The sequence below is a fragment of the Takifugu flavidus genome, chromosome 22 (assembly GCF_003711565.1).
Source record: "Takifugu flavidus isolate HTHZ2018 chromosome 22, ASM371156v2, whole genome shotgun sequence".
In the NCBI taxonomy this organism is placed as follows: Eukaryota; Metazoa; Chordata; class Actinopteri; order Tetraodontiformes; family Tetraodontidae; genus Takifugu; species Takifugu flavidus.
The window spans coordinates 7,971,145-7,988,658 of NC_079541.1; the positions used below are offsets into that span (position 1 = coordinate 7,971,145).

At 46.1% G+C, this 17,514-nt stretch overlaps 2 protein-coding genes, 1 long non-coding RNA gene and 2 other non-coding genes across 5 annotated transcripts; 2 read left to right on the forward strand and 3 right to left on the reverse strand.

Annotated features, from left to right (window-relative positions):
- The first annotated feature begins 1,439 nt into the window (after positions 1-1,439).
- On the forward strand, positions 1,440-1,510 carry trnag-gcc (transfer RNA glycine (anticodon GCC)). The gene has a single exon. It is a non-coding gene; the product is annotated as a tRNA-Gly (tRNA).
- A 3,465-nt stretch (positions 1,511-4,975) lies between these two features.
- On the reverse strand, positions 4,976-8,369 carry LOC130519376 (uncharacterized). Its single transcript, XM_057022742.1, has 6 exons — positions 8,251-8,369; positions 7,443-7,563; positions 6,892-6,999; positions 6,304-6,712; positions 6,135-6,206; positions 4,976-6,040 (listed from the first exon to the last, which is right to left on the reverse strand). Exons 3-6 carry the CDS (start codon positions 6,991-6,993, stop codon positions 5,862-5,864), a joined length of 762 nt encoding a protein of 253 aa, XP_056878722.1. The 5' UTR covers positions 6,994-6,999; positions 7,443-7,563; positions 8,251-8,369; the 3' UTR covers positions 4,976-5,861.
- Positions 7,744-7,814, reverse strand: trnag-gcc (transfer RNA glycine (anticodon GCC)). Its single transcript has one exon. It is a non-coding gene; the product is annotated as a tRNA-Gly (tRNA).
- A 1,806-nt stretch (positions 8,370-10,175) lies between the features above and the next one.
- On the reverse strand, positions 10,176-16,968 carry tspan9b (tetraspanin 9b). The gene is made up of 8 exons (XM_057022743.1): positions 16,777-16,968; positions 13,408-13,470; positions 13,077-13,196; positions 12,903-12,977; positions 11,627-11,725; positions 11,402-11,512; positions 11,236-11,319; positions 10,176-10,476 (listed from the first exon to the last, which is right to left on the reverse strand). Exons 1-8 carry the CDS (start codon positions 16,831-16,833, stop codon positions 10,405-10,407), a joined length of 681 nt encoding a protein of 226 aa, XP_056878723.1. The 5' UTR covers positions 16,834-16,968; the 3' UTR covers positions 10,176-10,404.
- LOC130519378 (uncharacterized) lies at positions 10,699-12,588 on the forward strand. Its single transcript, XR_008948298.1, has 3 exons — positions 10,699-10,755; positions 10,794-10,912; positions 10,993-12,588. It is a non-coding gene; the product is annotated as an uncharacterized LOC130519378 (long non-coding RNA).
- Positions 16,969-17,514: the final 546 nt, after the last annotated feature.

Sequence of the window (17,514 nt, forward strand, 5' to 3'; positions counted from 1 at the left end):
GAAAGCTACTAATATTAGTTGGGTTAAAGTCACTTACGCAAGATGACGTAACCGTCACGTTAAATGCACTAGTAATAATAAATCCTTCGTGAGAACTGATTCAAATTTAATAAAAACAAAAGGATATACAGTATGACAAAGGTACTGTTGCTTTTTGAGACCATGATTTTGAAGATAATTCGGAACAAGATTTCGCTGAACCGAAACTTGGCTACTTCCAAGCGCTGCTCAACGAGCAATGTTCACATTAGCAAGAAGGGTCGTTTTACAAAAGTACTGCCCGACTTAAAACAGAAGTCGTGCGTATGACATGCAGTCGTTGTCTTACTGTTCCGGTCCATAAATACAGACCCAGAACTTGTAGTGTGTAAATAGGGGCCGGTCACGAAATGCCCAAGGTTGACATATGTCGTGGACTTCAGCGCCCCCGTGTGTCCATAGAAGGGTATGACACCCCCAGCGTCAGTGTACTATGATCTGTTGATTCTCCTCATCTCTCCTAATCCACTGATGTGTACAATAACTGTCGGATGAACACAACATTAACTGTTATGGTCTTAAAAAAAGGCACACTCGGACGGAACTCTCAAAATATCATCAAAGCCAAACGGGAGCTTTCTGACCTGTAGTACATGTTTTCCGCAGTACTTAAGCCTTCCTAACGCTACAGTAGACGTCTTATTAAATAAAGGAAAGATGGGAATTTTGTTCTCAATCCACAATCTACACAAGCATACAGCGTTAGTTATTATTCTTTATGCCAGAAATTGGTGTTTTATTGGGAAAGAGGGTTGATAAATAGTTGTCAGCTTGCACAGGGGTAATGGAGGTAATAATGCAGCAATACCAGGGTCACAGCAAGGAAAACAAGGGTCCCAGCCTGAGCGCATGCGCAGTGAGGGGCGCTGAGCACACCACACTGGTCAGCGTTAATTGGGAGCGCGTCAGAGCGGAGCCAGTTGTCTTCATCGCCTGAAGAGACGGCCCAGATGAAGTTCGGACGGTATTGTTTATCACAGACGAATTTTAAGCCATTTTCCTGACTGTGTCGTATTTATAGTTTGGTTAGTGGCTATTGCTTTATGTTGTTATGTTTGGTAGTTGGGTTTCTGCTTGTTAATTGGGTGGTTGCATTGCGATGGTTGTTCTGAGGATTATACCCTTTATTTAGTGTCACACGACGTTATTGTGGTCGTATTTAAGCTGTTAAGTGTGTGACAATTTCTGTCCAAGCTTTATATCGTTAATTACCACGTGAAGTGCGTGTTAATTTATGCGTGTAGATACCTGTATTTGACCACTAGATGGCAGCATAGTTATCCAAGAGACGCCATTATTTTGAACGCTTTTGTTCTCGTTTATAGTTGAGAATTAAGTTAAGTCTGGTTAAGTATTAAGTTAACTTTCTTTAAAAACTTCATTTTTTTGCTCCTGTTTATGCATTGGTGGTTCAGTGGTAGAATTCTCGCCTGCCACGCGGGAGGCCCGGGTTCGATTCCCGGCCAATGCAAATTGTTTTTATCTTATTCTTATGTTTTATTGAATTTGATCATATGAGAACCCTCTGGGCTTCGATCTGATTGTCTGGTTCTCCGTTACAACTATTCTCGACTGGCCCCCGCGTGGTAGAGAGAGAGAGAGAGTTTTAGCTAAACGGCCCTAAACCGTTTCCCATTCATTTTCAATGGCAGTGCTAAACCACTACGGACGCAATATATTTCCGGCCGCTATCATCCTGTGGCGCTGTTCTGCCGTTTCTATCAAGAGCGGCTCCTCTCCGGAAAGTTCATTCTTTGGTAAACTTCGCTGAAGGTAAGTTTGGGCTTGATTTCCTTCTAAATTAATGAGGAAACTTTTCGTAATTGTGCATAGGCTGTGGTCAATTTTGTCCTAAATTAGCAAGGAACATGTTATAATTGGCCCTAAATTATAATGTACTGTATTTGTCATGCTACAATATACTCATATCTTGTCAAGCTAGTTTTTCCTATTGTATTACGGTCATATCTCGTCGCCAACTTTGTCGACATTTTATTCCACCCTCGGTGACTGCTAAAGACAAATTACACACACACACACACACACACACACACACACACAGAGCTTTACACATGGTACCACACTTTATCTTTTACTGGCCTAAGATTCCTTTGATCACATTTATCAGGTGTGATTTGAAAAATGGGTGGAACTGTTTTATCAGTGTCTAATAAAAATGAGAAAATTAATAGACATTTTTCCTTTATGTCAGCTCAACATGCAGAAGCAAGTCGCCTTTTTTCCTGGGAAACTTCAGGTCGTGTTCCTCAAGGGGCCTCTTGGGTTTCTCCTCCAGGAGCCATCTGATGAAGCCAAACGGTGAGTTCCACTCCTCAGGACAAGTCTGCGCCATGAGGGAGGACCTCGTACGGCAGAACACTTTGGCCGTCATCCGACAAAGGGGGGGGGGGTCCCTCAGATAAGATGGAGGTGGTGGGAGACTATGTCCTGCAGTTTGGTAAATATAAAGGGAAGTCATTCAGATGGCTTTTGCAGAATGACGTAGGATACACCGTGTATCTTATCAAGAACGTGCAGAGCGAGGAGGCAGCAGTTCTCTGTATGGCTGACAGCCACAGTAAGGACAGCCTCCAGTCATATGTGAGTTATGCCCTCAGTTTCCAAGAAATCCAGGCTCTTCTCACTTAAGACGGCGGAAGAGGGGATGGAGTGACTGCTTCATCTGAAGACGACCAGTTGGCTGGATTTGGTGCCCGAGCCAAGAGCACGTGGAAGGAGATCTGGGACAGCGGAGGTGATGGCTATGCTGATTTTGTCATAGGCAAGCGCTGCGTTCCAGGTACACGAATGTCCAGGTTGCAGCAGAACCTGCTGAAGAGGCAGCAGTCCACCACATCTTCCACACCTGCTGAGCATCCCATGAAGGCCCCAGCTGAGCCCCTGGGTATGCTAATTCCTTCATGTGACAAGTTCAACTTTGGGAAAAGGTTTTTTTCTTTTCTACTAATAACCTGTAGCCGGTATTTTGTCTTTAACACAGCCATGGAGGAGGACGTAGAGATGGAAAGGGAGATGCTGAGCATCCATAACTCTGATCTGCAAGTCCAGAGCTGTAAATACACCGTTACCACATTTATTTCATGTCAGACAAACAAAGTCCATGCCGTATCTGATTTCTATTGTTTTTTCTTTTCATCTGTGTGCAGATGCTATGCCAGTAGCAGCAGCCGCCCTGCCCACGCCTCTGATGCTGGACTCCATTGAAAAAATTGTGCAGGGGATTCTAGAGATGCAGCAGCAGCAGCAGACAAAACTTCCCCACAAGCTCCAGCTCTTTTCCCGCCAGAGAGGTGACGTTCCATGTTCCAAAAGCCAATTTCCATAACCGAGGATCGGACCGCCAAGGCCCCCGCCTTGGTCCGCCACCCAATCCACACTGCTGCACCGGACCCTTCATGCTCCTCCTGCGGGTGGTGGGTCCACTGGAGACGGGAGTATCCACATAGCTGGTTCGGCCACCAGGCGCTCCCCATCGAGCCCCAGGCCTGGCTCCAGGGTGGGGCCCTGGTAAACCTCCGGGCCGGGTACGCGGCTTCCCTTTTAGATGTTCCATGATGGGTCTTCTGAACCACCGCAGCATGATGCTGAAAAGTTAATTCATGCTTTTGTTACTTCCAGGCTGGACTATTGTAATTCTTTATTATCAGGGTGTCCAAACAACTCTTTAAGAAGCCTCCAGTTGATCCAAAATGCTGCAGCCAGAGTTCTGACAGGTATTGACAAAAGAGATCACATCTCCTGTAATGGCGTCACTTCATTGGCTGCCCGTTAAATTTAGAATAATTTTTAAAACCCTTCTTTTGACCTAAAGGGTCCTCAGAGGCCTCGCTCCATCCTACCTGGAGGAGCTAGTGATACCTTACCAGCCCAATAGACCGCTCCGCTCTCAGAATGCTGGTCTACTTGTGGTTCCCAGAGTTTCTAGGAGTAGAATGGGGGGCCGAGCATTTAGCTACCAGGCTCCTCTGCTATGGAACCAGCTCCCTGTCCAGGTACGGGAGGCTGACTCCATCGCTACTTTTAAGATCAGACTTAAAACCTTCCTCTTTGAAAAAGCTTATTGTTTCTAATTCTGTAGTTCCAGTTACTATCATAGACAGACAAATTATCATATCTAGGGGGTCGTCTAATCGTTAGGTCACATCTTAGCTATGCTGTTATAGGCCAAGGCTGCCGGGGTCCAGAAACATGATCACCTGACAGGCCTCTGTCACCCCACTGGGTCATGGTTTCCTCTCCTCTCCTCTCCTCTCCTCTCCTCTCCTCTCCTCTCCTCTCCTCTCCTCTCCTCTCCTCTCCTCTCCTCTCCTCATCCTCTCCTCTCCTCTCCCTCTCTCTACCCAGCCCCCCCATCAGCAGGAGGGTCCCCCTACATGAGCCTGGTCCTGCTCAAGGTTTCTTCCTGTTAAAGGGAAGAAACCTTCCTTGCCACTGTTGCTTGTCTGGGGTCAGGCCCTGGGATTCTGGAAGGCGCCTTGAAACAATTTTGATTGTAAAAGATGCTGTATAAATAAAGATTGATTTGATTCTTTGTCTGACCCTTCACCTAGGACCAATCTGCCTTGGGAGACCCTACCAGGGGCAAACTGCCCCGGAAAGCATAGCTCCCAGGCTCATTAGGGTACGCAAACTCCTCCACCACGATAAGGTGATGGTTCACGGAGGAGTATAGAGGGTTCTCATATGATCAAATTCAATAAAACATAAAAAGATAAAAGCAATTTGCATTGGCCGGGAATCGAACCCTGCCTCCCGCGTGGCAGGCTGGGTAGAGGAGAGAGGAGAGGGGGAGGACAGGTAGAGGATATAATGGAGGAGAGAGGAGAGGAGGGGAGGGGAGGGGAGGGGAGAGGAGAGGAGAGGAGAGGAGAGGAGAGAGAGGAGAGGAGAGGAGAGGAAACCATGACCCAGTGGGGTGACAGAGGCCTGTCAGGTGATCATGTTTCTGGACCCCGGCAGCCTTGGCCTATAGCAGCATAGCTAAGATGTGACCTAACGATTAGACGACCCCCTAGATATGATAATTTGTCTGTCTATGATAGTAACTGGAACTACAGAATTAGAAACAATAAGCTTTTTCAAAGAGGAAGGTTTTAAGTCTGATCTTAAAAGTAGCGATGGAGTCAGCCTCCCGTACCTGGACAGGGAGCTGGTTCCATAGCAGGGGGGCCTGGTAGCTAAATGCTCGGCCCCCCATTCTACTCCTAGAAACTCTGGGAACCACAAGTAGACCAGCATTCTGAGAGCGGAGCGGTCTATTGGGCTGGTAAGGTATCACTAGCTCCTCCAGGTAGGATGGAGCGAGGCCTCTGAGGACCCTTTAGGTCAAAAGAAGGGTTTTAAAAATTATTCTAAATTTAACGGGCAGCCAATGAAGTGACGCCATTACAGGAGATGTGATCTCTTTTGTCAATACCTGTCAGAACTCTGGCTGCAGCATTTTGGATCAACTGGAGGCTTCTTAAAGAGTTGTTTGGACACCCTGATAATAAAGAATTACAATAGTCCAGCCTGGAAGTAACAAAAGCATGAATTAACTTTTCAGCATCATGCTGCGGTGGTTCAGAAGACCCATCATGGAACATCTAAAAGGGAAGCCGCGTACCCGGCCCGGAGGTTTACCAGGGCCCCACCCTGGAGCCAGGCCTGGGGCTCGATGGGGAGCGCCTGGTGGCCGAACCAGCTATGTGGATACTCCCGTCTCCAGTGGACCCACCACCCGCAGGAGGAGCATGAAGGGTCCGGTGCAGTGTGGACTGGGTGGCGGACCAAGGCGGGGGCCTTGGCGGTCCGATCCTCGGTTATGGAAATTGGCTTTTGGAACATGGAACGTCACCTCTCTGGCGGGAAAAGAGCTGGAGCTTGTGGGGAAGTTTTGTCTGCTGCTGCTGCTGCATCTCTAGAATCCCCTGCACAATTTTTTCAATGGAGTCCAGCATCAGAGGCGTGGGCAGGGCGGCTGCTGCTACTGGCATAGCATCTGCACACAGATGAAAAGAAAAAACAATAGAAATCAGATACGGCATGGACTTTGTTTGTCTGACATGAAATAAATGTGGTAACGGTGTATTTACAGCTCTGGACTTGCAGATCAGAGTTATGGATGCTCAGCATCTCCCTTTCCATCTCTACGTCCTCCTCCATGGCTGTGTTAAAGACAAAAATACCGGCTACAGGTTATTAGTAGAAAAGAAAAAAACCTTTTCCCAAAGTTGAACTTGTCACATGAAGGAATTAGCATACCCAGGGGCTCAGCTGGGGCCTTCATGGGATGCTCAGCAGGTGTGGAAGATGTGGTGGACTGCTGCCTCTTCAGCAGGTTCTGCTGCAACCTGGACATTCGTGTACCTGGAACGCAGCGCTTGCCTATGACAAAATCAGCATAGCCATCACCTCCGCTGTCCCAGATCTCCTTCCACGTGCTCTTGGCTCGGGCACCAAATCCAGCCAACTGGTCGTCTTCAGATGAAGCAGTCACTCCATCCCCTCTTCCGCCGTCATAAGTGAGAAGAGCCTGGATTTCTTGGAAACTGAGGGCATAACTCACATATGACTGGAGGCTGTCCTTACTGTGGCTGTCAGCCATACAGAGACCTGCTGCCTCCTCGCTCTGCACATTCTTGATAAGATACACGGTGTATCCTACGTCATTCTGCAAAAGCCATCTGAATGACTTCCCTTTATATTTACCAAACTGCAGGACATAGTCTCCCTGCACCTCCATCTTATCTGAGGGACCCCCCCCCCCCTTTGTCGGATGACGGCCAAAGTGTTCTGCCGTACGAGGTCCTCCCTCATGGCCGCAGACTTGTCCTGAGGAGTGGAACTCACCCGTTTGGCTTCATCAGATGGCTCCTGGAGGAGAAACCCAAGAGGCCCCTTGAGGAACACGACCTGAAGTTTCCCAGGAAAAAAGGCGACTTGCTTCTGCATGTTGAGCTGACATAAAGGAAAAATGTCTATTAATTTTCTCATTTTTATTAGACACTGATAAAACAGTTCCACCCATTTTTCAAATCACACCTGATAAATGTGATCAAAGGAATCTTAGGCCAGTAAAAGATAAAGTGTGGTACCATGTGTAAAGCTCTGTGTGTGTGTGTGTGTGTGTGTGCGTGTGTGTGTGTGTAATTTGTCTTTAGCAGTCACCGAGGGTGGAATAAAATGTCGACAAAGTTGGCGACGAGATATGACCGTAATACAATAGGAAAAACTAGCTTGACAAGATATGAGTATATTGTAGCATGACAAATACAGTACATTATAATTTAGGGCCAATTATAACATGTTCCTTGCTAATTTAGGACAAAATTGACCACAGCCTATGCACAATTACGAAAAGTTTCCTCATTAATTTAGAAGGAAATCAAGCCCAAACTTACCTTCAGCGAAGTTTACCAAAGAATGAACTTTCCGGAGAGGAGCCGCTCTTGATAGAAACGGCAGAACAGCGCCACAGGATGATAGCGGCCGGAAATATATTGCGTCCGTAGTGGTTTAGCACTGCCATTGAAAATGAATGGGAAACGGTTTAGGGCCGTTTAGCTAAACTCTCTCTCTCTCTCTACCACGCGGGGGCCAGTCGAGAATAGTTGTAACGGAGAACCAGACAATCAGATCGAAGCCCAGAGGGTTCTCATATGATCAAATTCAATAAAACATAAGAATAAGATAAAAACAATTTGCATTGGCCGGGAATCGAACCCGGGCCTCCCGCGTGGCAGGCGAGAATTCTACCACTGAACCACCAATGCATAAACAGCAGCAAAAAAATGAAGTTTTTAAAGAAAGTTAACTTAATACTTAACCAGACTTAACTTAATTCTCAACTATAAACGAGAACAAAAGCGTTCAAAATAATGGCGTCTCTTGGATAACTATGCTGCCATCTAGTGGTCAAATACAGGTATCTACACGCATAAATTAACACGCACTTCACGTGGTAATTAACGATATAAAGCTTGGACAGAAATTGTCACACACTTAACAGCTTAAATACGACCACAATAACGTCGTGTGACACTAAATAAAGGGTATAATCCTCAGAACAACCATCGCAATGCAACCACCCAATTAACAAGCAGAAACCCAACTACCAAACATAACAACATAAAGCAATAGCCACTAACCAAACTATAAATACGACACAGTCAGGAAAATGGCTTAAAATTCGTCTGTGATAAACAATACCGTCCGAACTTCATCTGGGCCGTCTCTTCAGGCGATGAAGACAACTGGCTCCGCTCTGACGCGCTCCCAATTAACGCTGACCAGTGTGGCGCGCTCAGCGCCCCTCACTGCGCATGCGCTCAGGCTGGGACCCTTGTTTTCCTTGCTGTGACCCTGGTATTGCTGCATTATTACCTCCATTACCCCTGTGCAAGCTGACAACTATTTATCAACCCTCTTTCCCAATAAAACACCAATTTCTGGCATAAAGAATAATAACTAACGCTGTATGCTTGTGCAGATTGTGGATTGAGAACAAAATTCCCATCTTTTCCTTTATTTAATAAGACGTCTACTGTAGCGTTAGGGAGGCTTAAGTACTGCGGAAAACATGTACTACAGGTCAGAAAGCTCCCGTTTGGCTTTGATGATATTTTGAGAGTTCCGTCCGAGTGTGCCTTTTTTTAAGACCATAACAGTTAATGTTGTGTTCATCCGACAGTTATTGTACACATAACTGGGGTATGATTAGGAGAGATGAGGAGAATCAACAGATCATAGTACACTGACGCTGGGGGTGTCATACCCTTCTATGGACACACGGGGGCGCTGAAGTCCACGACATATGTCAACCTTGGGCATTTCGTGACCGGCCCCTATTTACACACTACAAGTTCTGGGTCTGCGCAAGTATTTATGGACCGGAACAGTAAGACAACGACTGCATGTCATACGCACGACTTCTGTTTTAAGTCGGGCAGTACTTTTGTAAAACGACCCTTCTTGCTAATGTGAACATTGCTCGTTGAGCAGCGCTTGGAAGTAGCCAAGTTTCGGTTCAGCGAAATCTTGTTCCGAATTATCTTAAAATCATGGTCTTAAAAAGCAGCAGTACCTTTGTCATACTGTATATCCTTTTGTTTTTATTAAATTTGAATCAGTTCTCACGAAGGATTTATTATTACTAGTGCATTTAACGTGACGGTTACGCCATCTTGTGTAAGTGACTTTAACCCAACTAATATTAGTAGCTTTTCAAATATGAGACATGATTCTAATGCACTGTGGGGATTCTCCATCCAGTCCTGTCATGGGATTATTAAAATCATTTTTTTCAGGTTATTGATTACATGTACAGGTGTAAGAAAGTGACCTGTACACAGGCGAGATCACCATGTATCCCGTAGACCAGGGGTCGGCAACGCAAACTGTTGAAAGAGCCATATTGGACCAAGAAAACAATAACAAATCCGTCTGGAGCCGCAAAAACTGAAATGCCTTATAATGAAGGCAACACATGCTGTAAGTGTCTATATTAGCTTTAGTCTTTTTTGGTAAATATATGACTTGTGGGAACAGTTGGTCCTCCTAAATCAGTGTTTTTCCTCTTCAGGTCCAGTCGATTGTGGAGAGGGTGATACTGTTCCTGCTCAGTCGGGTTGTGGACAGAACTTTGGATGAGAGCGTGTGTTTCTCCCTGCACCCCCGCACCGAAAGCTGCAGCCTGTTGTGGAGAGACGGTCAGGCGATCGGTTTCTACACCGTCAAATACAAAGGTGTGAAGGTGGGTGTGGGAGGGAAGCGGCAGTTTCCCACTAGCGTTGCTGTTACATTGGTTCTACAGAACACTGTCTTTGATGCGCTCTGATGATGAACGGTTTCAACTTTAAACCTCATCATTCGATCACTCGTCCACTGTTTAAAAATTGATCATTATTTGCATTTCATGATAAATTGCCCAACACTGACACCTGGTGGCCACAAGAGCTGCTGCAATCTGATTTTTCTGTTGAATTAAACAAAAAAAATCAGTTCCTGATTCCACAATTTATTCAAATTTTAAATTTATTTTATTTAAATGCAAAATTAATCGATTTCAGTTTGAATGAGCGGGGAAAAAAACCCTACAAAATGACAAAAAAAACCTCAAGAATGGAAACAAAACAGGAAATTCACTGATTTTAAGGTTTTTAAATCCTAATCAAAAATCAGATTTTAGTGTCAGGAACAGATTTGATATTCTGTGATCTCGTCAGTATATTCAGACTCTTAACATCTCAAACCTCTTCAAAACAGCAAGTAATCAATACCATCAGTTCCTTCACAGTAAAAACGCGACAGGACCATTAAACATTGCTGATTGGCTGTTGCAGGCAGGGAGGGGCGTGGCCAAACTCAGGCTGTGGTGGCGCCATCCTTCCGGCCAATCTGACAGTAGAGCATCATGGCCATGACCATCCCGAAAATCTGCAGGAAAAACACGATAAAGGTCAGAGAGGTCAGAGAGAAGGTCCGAGGTCAGAGAGAAGGTCCGAGAGAAGGTCCTAGGTCAGAGAGGAGGTCAGAGAGAAGGTCCTAGGTCAGAGAGGAGGTCCGAGGTCAGAGAGTTGGTCCGAGGTCAGAGGAGGTCCGAGGTCAGACAGAAGGTCCAAGGTCAGAGAGGAGGTTAGAGAGGAGGTCTGAGGTCAGAGAGGAGGTTAGAGAGGAGGTCTGAGGTCAGAGAGGAGGTCCGAGGTCAGAGATGAGGTCCGAGAGAAGGTCCGAGGTCCGAGAGAAGGTCCGAGGTCAGAGAGAAGGTCCGAGGTCAGAGAGAAGGTCCGAGGTCAGAGAGAAGGTCAGAGAGGACGTCTGAGGTCAGAAAGAAGGTCCGAGGTCAGAGAGGAGGTCCGAGGTCAGAGAGAAGGTCAGAGAGGACGTCTGAGGTCAGAGAGAAGGTCCGAGGTCAGAGAGAGGTCAGAGAGAAGGTCAGAGAGGACGTCTGAGGTCAGAGAACGTCAGAGAGCATTTGCAGTCAGGGAGAACATCTGAGGTAGACAGAACATCCGAAATCAGAGAGTAAGTCTGAGGTCAGAGAGTAAGTCTGAGGTCAGAGAGAACGTCTGAGGTCAGAGAACGTCTGAGGTCAGAGAACGAGCTTTAGTGCTGTGGTGTTCCGCAGGTCTGCGTTCTCCTCAGTTATCACAGGGGAGAAGGAACATGGCGTTCCGGTTAGTGTGCGACACTGACCAGCAGGATGGCGATGGCGAAGGCGATGCCCAGCACCACCTCCAGATTGTTCCTCATCCATTCCACGCTCTTATCGTAGCAGTTCTGTGGGACACACGATGACATCACACCGGTCAGACACGTGTCAGAGAACCAGATGGCGTTCTGACGGTGTGACCGTTCTCACCGTGGAATAAAGCTTGGAGCTGGAGCAGTCCGGCTCCGTGGCGTTGCAGCGGCAGGAGTCGGGGATTTTGGTCCAGTCGGCTGGACCCTTGAAGAGACCGCAGCACTTGAGCTGGAGGGAAGAACATTGACCATCAGGTCCACTGACGCTTCAGGTCTGATTATTGATCAGTGATCAACAGGTCAGCTTAGCAGGAGCGTCCAGCAGGGGGCGCTGTGGGGCTACCTCACGCTGCAGGTTCTCCAGGTCCTGCTTCACGCTTTCGGACTTGTCTGACAGAGGGACGAACTTGTCCTCCAGATGTTTCTTCAACAAGTCCTGCACCTGCGCACAGAGGAGTCACATGACCCACCGGTCACAGCAGCAGGCCCAGCTCAGCGTAGTGATGGGACGAGCGACACTGGTGCGTCAGCACTGTGCCGAGAGCTCAAGAGTGAAACCCCGTATCGGTGCGTGTATCGCTTTAAGAAAGAATCACGTGACCGATACAGGAATTGTATCGTTTGGATGTGCCGCGCCAAAGTGTGTTTATAAGGAAACAAACTGTATCGACATGTCGCGGGTTTGTTGGATGGAGTTTTGCAGTTGCGTAATTATGGATCGTTCTAAGAAGTTTTCCCCAGTGTGGAATAATTTTGATCTTGTGACTCCAAACAAGGGAAATCTTTTTCTCCTTTCAGCATTGTTTACTGTTATATACAATTTTTAACGGTGGCGCATTGCACTCACTTTATCAGTTTATCGAGTGAATGACCTGTGGTACATATGATAGTCAGTTAAAGAGCCTTACAGTTGCTTTATTCATTTTATCTCGTAATTACGAGATCCTGATCTCGAAATCATGAGATAGGGTGTCTATTTTTTTAACAAGTGAATGCAATGCGCCACCTTAGTTTTTACTCTGTTCTAGTAAGAGGTTTGAATTGTTTGTAACTTTTTATGTTATTGTAGGTGAAGTGTCGGCTCTGCTCCACAGAGCTCTCTTACATCAATAAGAGCACTTCATCAATGCTGAGGCATTATAGAGCTCGGCATGGCAATGAAGAATTGGCAGATACTCGTGAGAACCAGAAAACATCTCCACATCTGCATCAACTTGCACTTAAAACTCTCTGCTCACCATCGTCATCTGCACCGTGTGAAAGAGTATTTTCTAAGGCTGGGGAGCTGGTGTCTAAGAGGAGAAATCGCTCAACAAAACTTTTGTTTCTCAATAAAAATTCATAAACTAATCACTTTTTGGCTTATTTCATATGATTTAACAGTTAACAAAAATGTGTACATAAGTAAAAAATTGTAACTCAAATTTGCTATATTTTACACACCAACTCAGTTTAGCAAACAAGGACTTCCTTTACCTGCAATCATTTTATAACTACTGCAGGGGTCACTAGTGGGTGACCAACAGTCTCAATACAGTCCCGACACAGTTTGTGTAGTGTGTCAATACACTCCTTGAGGTATCATCGTCCCATCACTAGCTCAGCGCTCCCTAACTTACCTTGCTCTCGCCAACGGCTCCCACGATGCCCGCCGCCACCAGGAGGATGAAGATGATGAGAAGGCTGATGAAGAACTGATGGAGAACAAATGTTTAATTGGGACAGAAAGCGTCTGGTGGCCTGTAGAGCTTCATTAGAGTGTTAGCAGGATCAAAGGAGGGCTTTGATCTCACCAGCAGCAGCATGCAGCGGTTCTCTCTGATGGCGCCGCAGCAGCCCAGGAAGCCCAGTACCAAGATGATGACGCCGATGGCGATCATCAGGTCGACGCCCGGCAGAGCTTCAGTTGCAATCTGAAGACGAACAATACCCAGATTTTCAAAATAAATTTTTCCGTGAACGTTTGATCTCAACATCGGGTTCTTTGATGTTCCGGTTTGTCGAAAGATCAGATGTTTTTAAAATGGAGCTGTGAGAAACGTAAGAAATCTTTTTCCTCCAAATCCTGAAGGAAAGAACCACAACTGACAACGTCCACAGAACGTCCCCCAGCATGTCCCTCACCGAGTGTCCATCTTTGTTGACCTTCAGGTAGATGGCGACGCCCAGAATGATGCAACCACTGATCTGCAGAGGGAGAAGCACGAAGGAATGTCAGGAGAATGTGAGGAACATCAGATAAAACAAGTGAGAGAACATCCGGACGCTGAAGTGTTTAACCCTGAAGTTGAAACATCCCGAGTCATCAGGAACGCTTCTGTTCCGATGTCCAACTCGCCGATTCAAGCTAACGACAACTCCATCAATAACATCTGAACTACAGTAAATCTGGAGGAACAAAGGCAGAAACCATCAGAACATTTATAATTCAGCCGTCTCAGTCGGACGCTGCCTTAACTGTCCACATCAATATTTCATCCTCAGAACAGGCAGAACCGCTAGCACCGTGTCATTAGTGTTGACTCTTGCTAGCATGAATTGCTTTATGGCTAACAGCGACACGAACAAAGAACAGCATGCCTGAGTGTCAGTGTGTGTCACACCTGCAGGAGCTGCAGAACCAGTGTGATCAGTCTGGAGGACAACCTCAGACCTGTTGTTGACTCGAAGCAGGTTTGAACTGCACAGATTCCAGATCCAGAATCTGAGAAATACGACTATTCCAACGACGTAAACACTTAATCTAAACTCGACTGCTTTGAAGATCAAAGACAAAAGCTGCGACTTGGTCGCCTCAGAGAAAAACCAGCTGACCCAGGTGGGTCTGTTGTCAGGACAACTAAATAATCTGGTTAAACTGGCTAATGTTTGACAACAACAAATGTTCCTAACCCTTCAGTGGGCGTGGCCCAAGCAAACGTTCCTGGCAAAACTCTTCTCTCCATAATTGGGGGATTTTAAGAGCTTTCGAGTCAATTTTCAAAGTGTTTTAATTTAACGCATTTCAAAACCCAGATCCAGCTGAAGTTGACAGCAGCTAGCTCACACTAGGCTAATTAGCGTCAGATGATTATAAAGGCTATTGATCTCTAGGTTCTGGTGAAGCTTGACTTGGTGAAGAACCACTGGAGTTCCTTGTTTTTTAAGTCATTGTTATACCTGAGACTGTTTATTATTCCGTCAGTGGGGGAGGGGCTGATCATTCCTTATTGATGACTCAGTAGTGGGTGCGTCCAGGCTTCAAGCTAATCCTTCAGCTCATGTTTATTTCAAAATCACAACTGGTGCAACTAAAAACAGACGGGTGTGTTGAGGCTAATCTGGCACTGGTGACTGACAAACAGCAGCAGCTCTGGCCCCACCCACGTTTTTCCACCTTTTAGTCTGTAACTTCTGTTTCCTATGCAGAAACGGTCCCTGAACACAACAGTTATTGGTGGAGTTGATGAGCCTGCGGCTAAAAGCAGCTCGTGTCCGGTTTCACATGAGCGACAGCTGTGACAGACACGTCATTAATAGAAACAAGGACAAGGACGGAAACGTCCTTTTGTCAGGAGACAACAAATAAAAGGACACATGACGTGTTCAGCATCTAATTGGAGGCAACGTGATGGAGAAGGTTAGCATCTGTTACGATGTGGTAGCTGTAGCGTTGTTCTGCTAGGAGAGGGGTACCCAACCTGGGGTCCAGGACCTTTTCCGAATAACACACCCAATTCGATAATTGAAATTCTTTCTAAAAAAAAAAAAAAAACATTTTTGGACCGCATTTACATTTCTTAAATCATTAGCTACTAATTGTTAAAGATTAGTAATTTGTTAGTTAAACATTAAAGTTATTTGTGTTTCTATATTATACACCTGCTGAGAGACAGAAAGAAAAATTTAGGCCGCGGGACAACTCCCGTCTCTCTGTTTGGCAGTTGCCAGGTGAACAGTAGTTGTTCAGGAGGTGGGTTTGGCCCCCAGGTTCCCTTAGTGCTTCAGCCCCCCGGCATTTTGGACAATTTCATGCTCTGGACAGTTTAGGGACGACTTCTTCCATTTCTAACAGGAATACACACCAGTGTACAAAACAAGGTCCATAAAGACCTGGAAGAACTTGGCCTCAACCCGATAGAACACCTGTGGGATGAATTAGAGCAGACTATGAGCAGGAGATCAGAGTCTGGACTCACAAATGTTCTTCTGGAAGCAGGTCAAAAGTCCCACAGGACATCCTCTGAATCCCTGTGGAAAACTTTTCCAGAAGCGCTGTAGACAGGCTGGACCAACATTATACCCGACCCATTGGGTCAAGAATGGGATATCCCTCACGTTGAATGTATGTGTGTGTGTGTGTGTGTGTGTGTGTGTGTGTGTGTGTGTGTGTGTGTGTGTGAAAAGAACACCTTCCATAAAGTGTGTTCATTTCATCATCTCTCGAAAAGAGACACATATTTTAAGGTCATAAACTCAAGGAAGAAAGGGAAGAGGAAGACAGACTTTTCCTCTAAGTAAGTGGGTAGGCAGGGGTTGCACCTCAGGGGAGGGGTTGGCTTGTCTTGGATGGAAGCAGGGTGTTGGCTTTAAGGAAAAAAGGTTGGAAACCACTGTGTGAGGGTGGTAGCGTGACCTGTTAGCTTTAGCTTTGGTCTGTTAGGGTGGTAGCATGGCCTGTTAGTTTTAGCTTTGGTCTGTTATTGTGGTAGCATGAACTGTTGGCTTTAGATTTGGTATGTTTGGATGGTATCATGAACTGGTATCTCTTGGACTGGTGCCATGAGCTGTTAGCTTTGAGCTGGGTCTTTAGCCTCACCTTCTTAGCTCACCTGGGTGTTTCAAACACAAGTCCACCGGAGTTACCAGCTAGCAATGCTAGCAGTGTTTGTTTCAACAGCTTTGCCATCGTTGCATCAGACTGTTCTATATCTATCGAATATAGCATAGCAAAAATACAGAAAAGCAAAAGTTGAGGTTGATGCTAATGGGGAGACCTTTTCAGTGTCAAAAATTGATTGGACCACGCCTAGTGTTAGCATGAACAGAAACACATGTGTTGTAGCTGGTTTGATTGCAACAACATTGAGAAACAATCTTTTTTTTTTTCTAAAATCAATGAAGCAACACAAGGGGAAACTCCCAGCAAAATTATGAAACACACAAATCCTCATTTCAGGAAACTTTGTTGACTCATGTCACATGACCCTGCTGACGCATCAACGTATTAATGACATCTCAACTCTGAATTATGAATGAATCTCTGGTTTATGGAAGAAAATTAACATCCACAGTGAAGGAGCCGCTTCACACTCAGACTCCACAGATCATTAATTCCAGATTCAGAAACTTAAACCCCAAATTCAGGATTTCTGGTTGATTCCGCATTTTTAGAAACAAAAGCATTTGTGGTTTAGGCTGAAGATAATGAAGGCATGTGGCGTCCTGAAACTTCTCCAGGTCAGACCCACCATGAGCACCGCCGCACAAACAGGCCGCAGGTGTGACACTCACCCAGAAGAGCAGGTTGAAGAAGAAGAGAAGATACTTGACGCAGTTGTTGACCGCCATCGTGGCTCCGTGTCCTGTGAGATAAAGCAGAAACTGGGCTGCTCAAACCCAATCAGCCTGTTTTACCTGTTTCAGCCCTGCTGCCCTCTGATTGGCTGGCCTGCTCCCTGAGGGCGGAGCCCTTATTTCGAAATGGGGGAGGGACAATAAACAGGGCATTTTCTGTGTGTTGGGGGGTGGGTAGCAAACTTTGAGAGACATTATTGTCTGTGTAAATGCCTCTGATGCACCATGACAACCGAATAGAGATTCAACTTTATTCATCAGATCTCCAAACTGTGACAATTGTATGACCCTCCCAAGACACCCCCACCCCCTCCTCTGCACACCTGCTCTGGCCCCATTAAAGGAACAGTCCAGCCACAAATGAGGAGTTATCTTCAAGTCTCTCAAATAGGGGTCCAAGTCCTAACAGGTAGACATCGCTTCCACTTGGGATACCACATTCTTGGAGGAAGCGTTTTTGTCTGGTAGGAGTCAACTGTGGCCCTCGAGGACTGGATTTGGGCCCCCCGTCCTATACTGATCCCTGTTTTGTTTCCGACTTTGTCACAACGTTGTTGGGAATCACAACGAGGCCTTTTAGGTTTGCTAACGTCAGACACTTGTGATTCAAAAGGTTTGTAGCCGAAGCTCAACGGCAACCTGGATGCTGAAACGTTCCCGTCTTTCCGAGTGGTA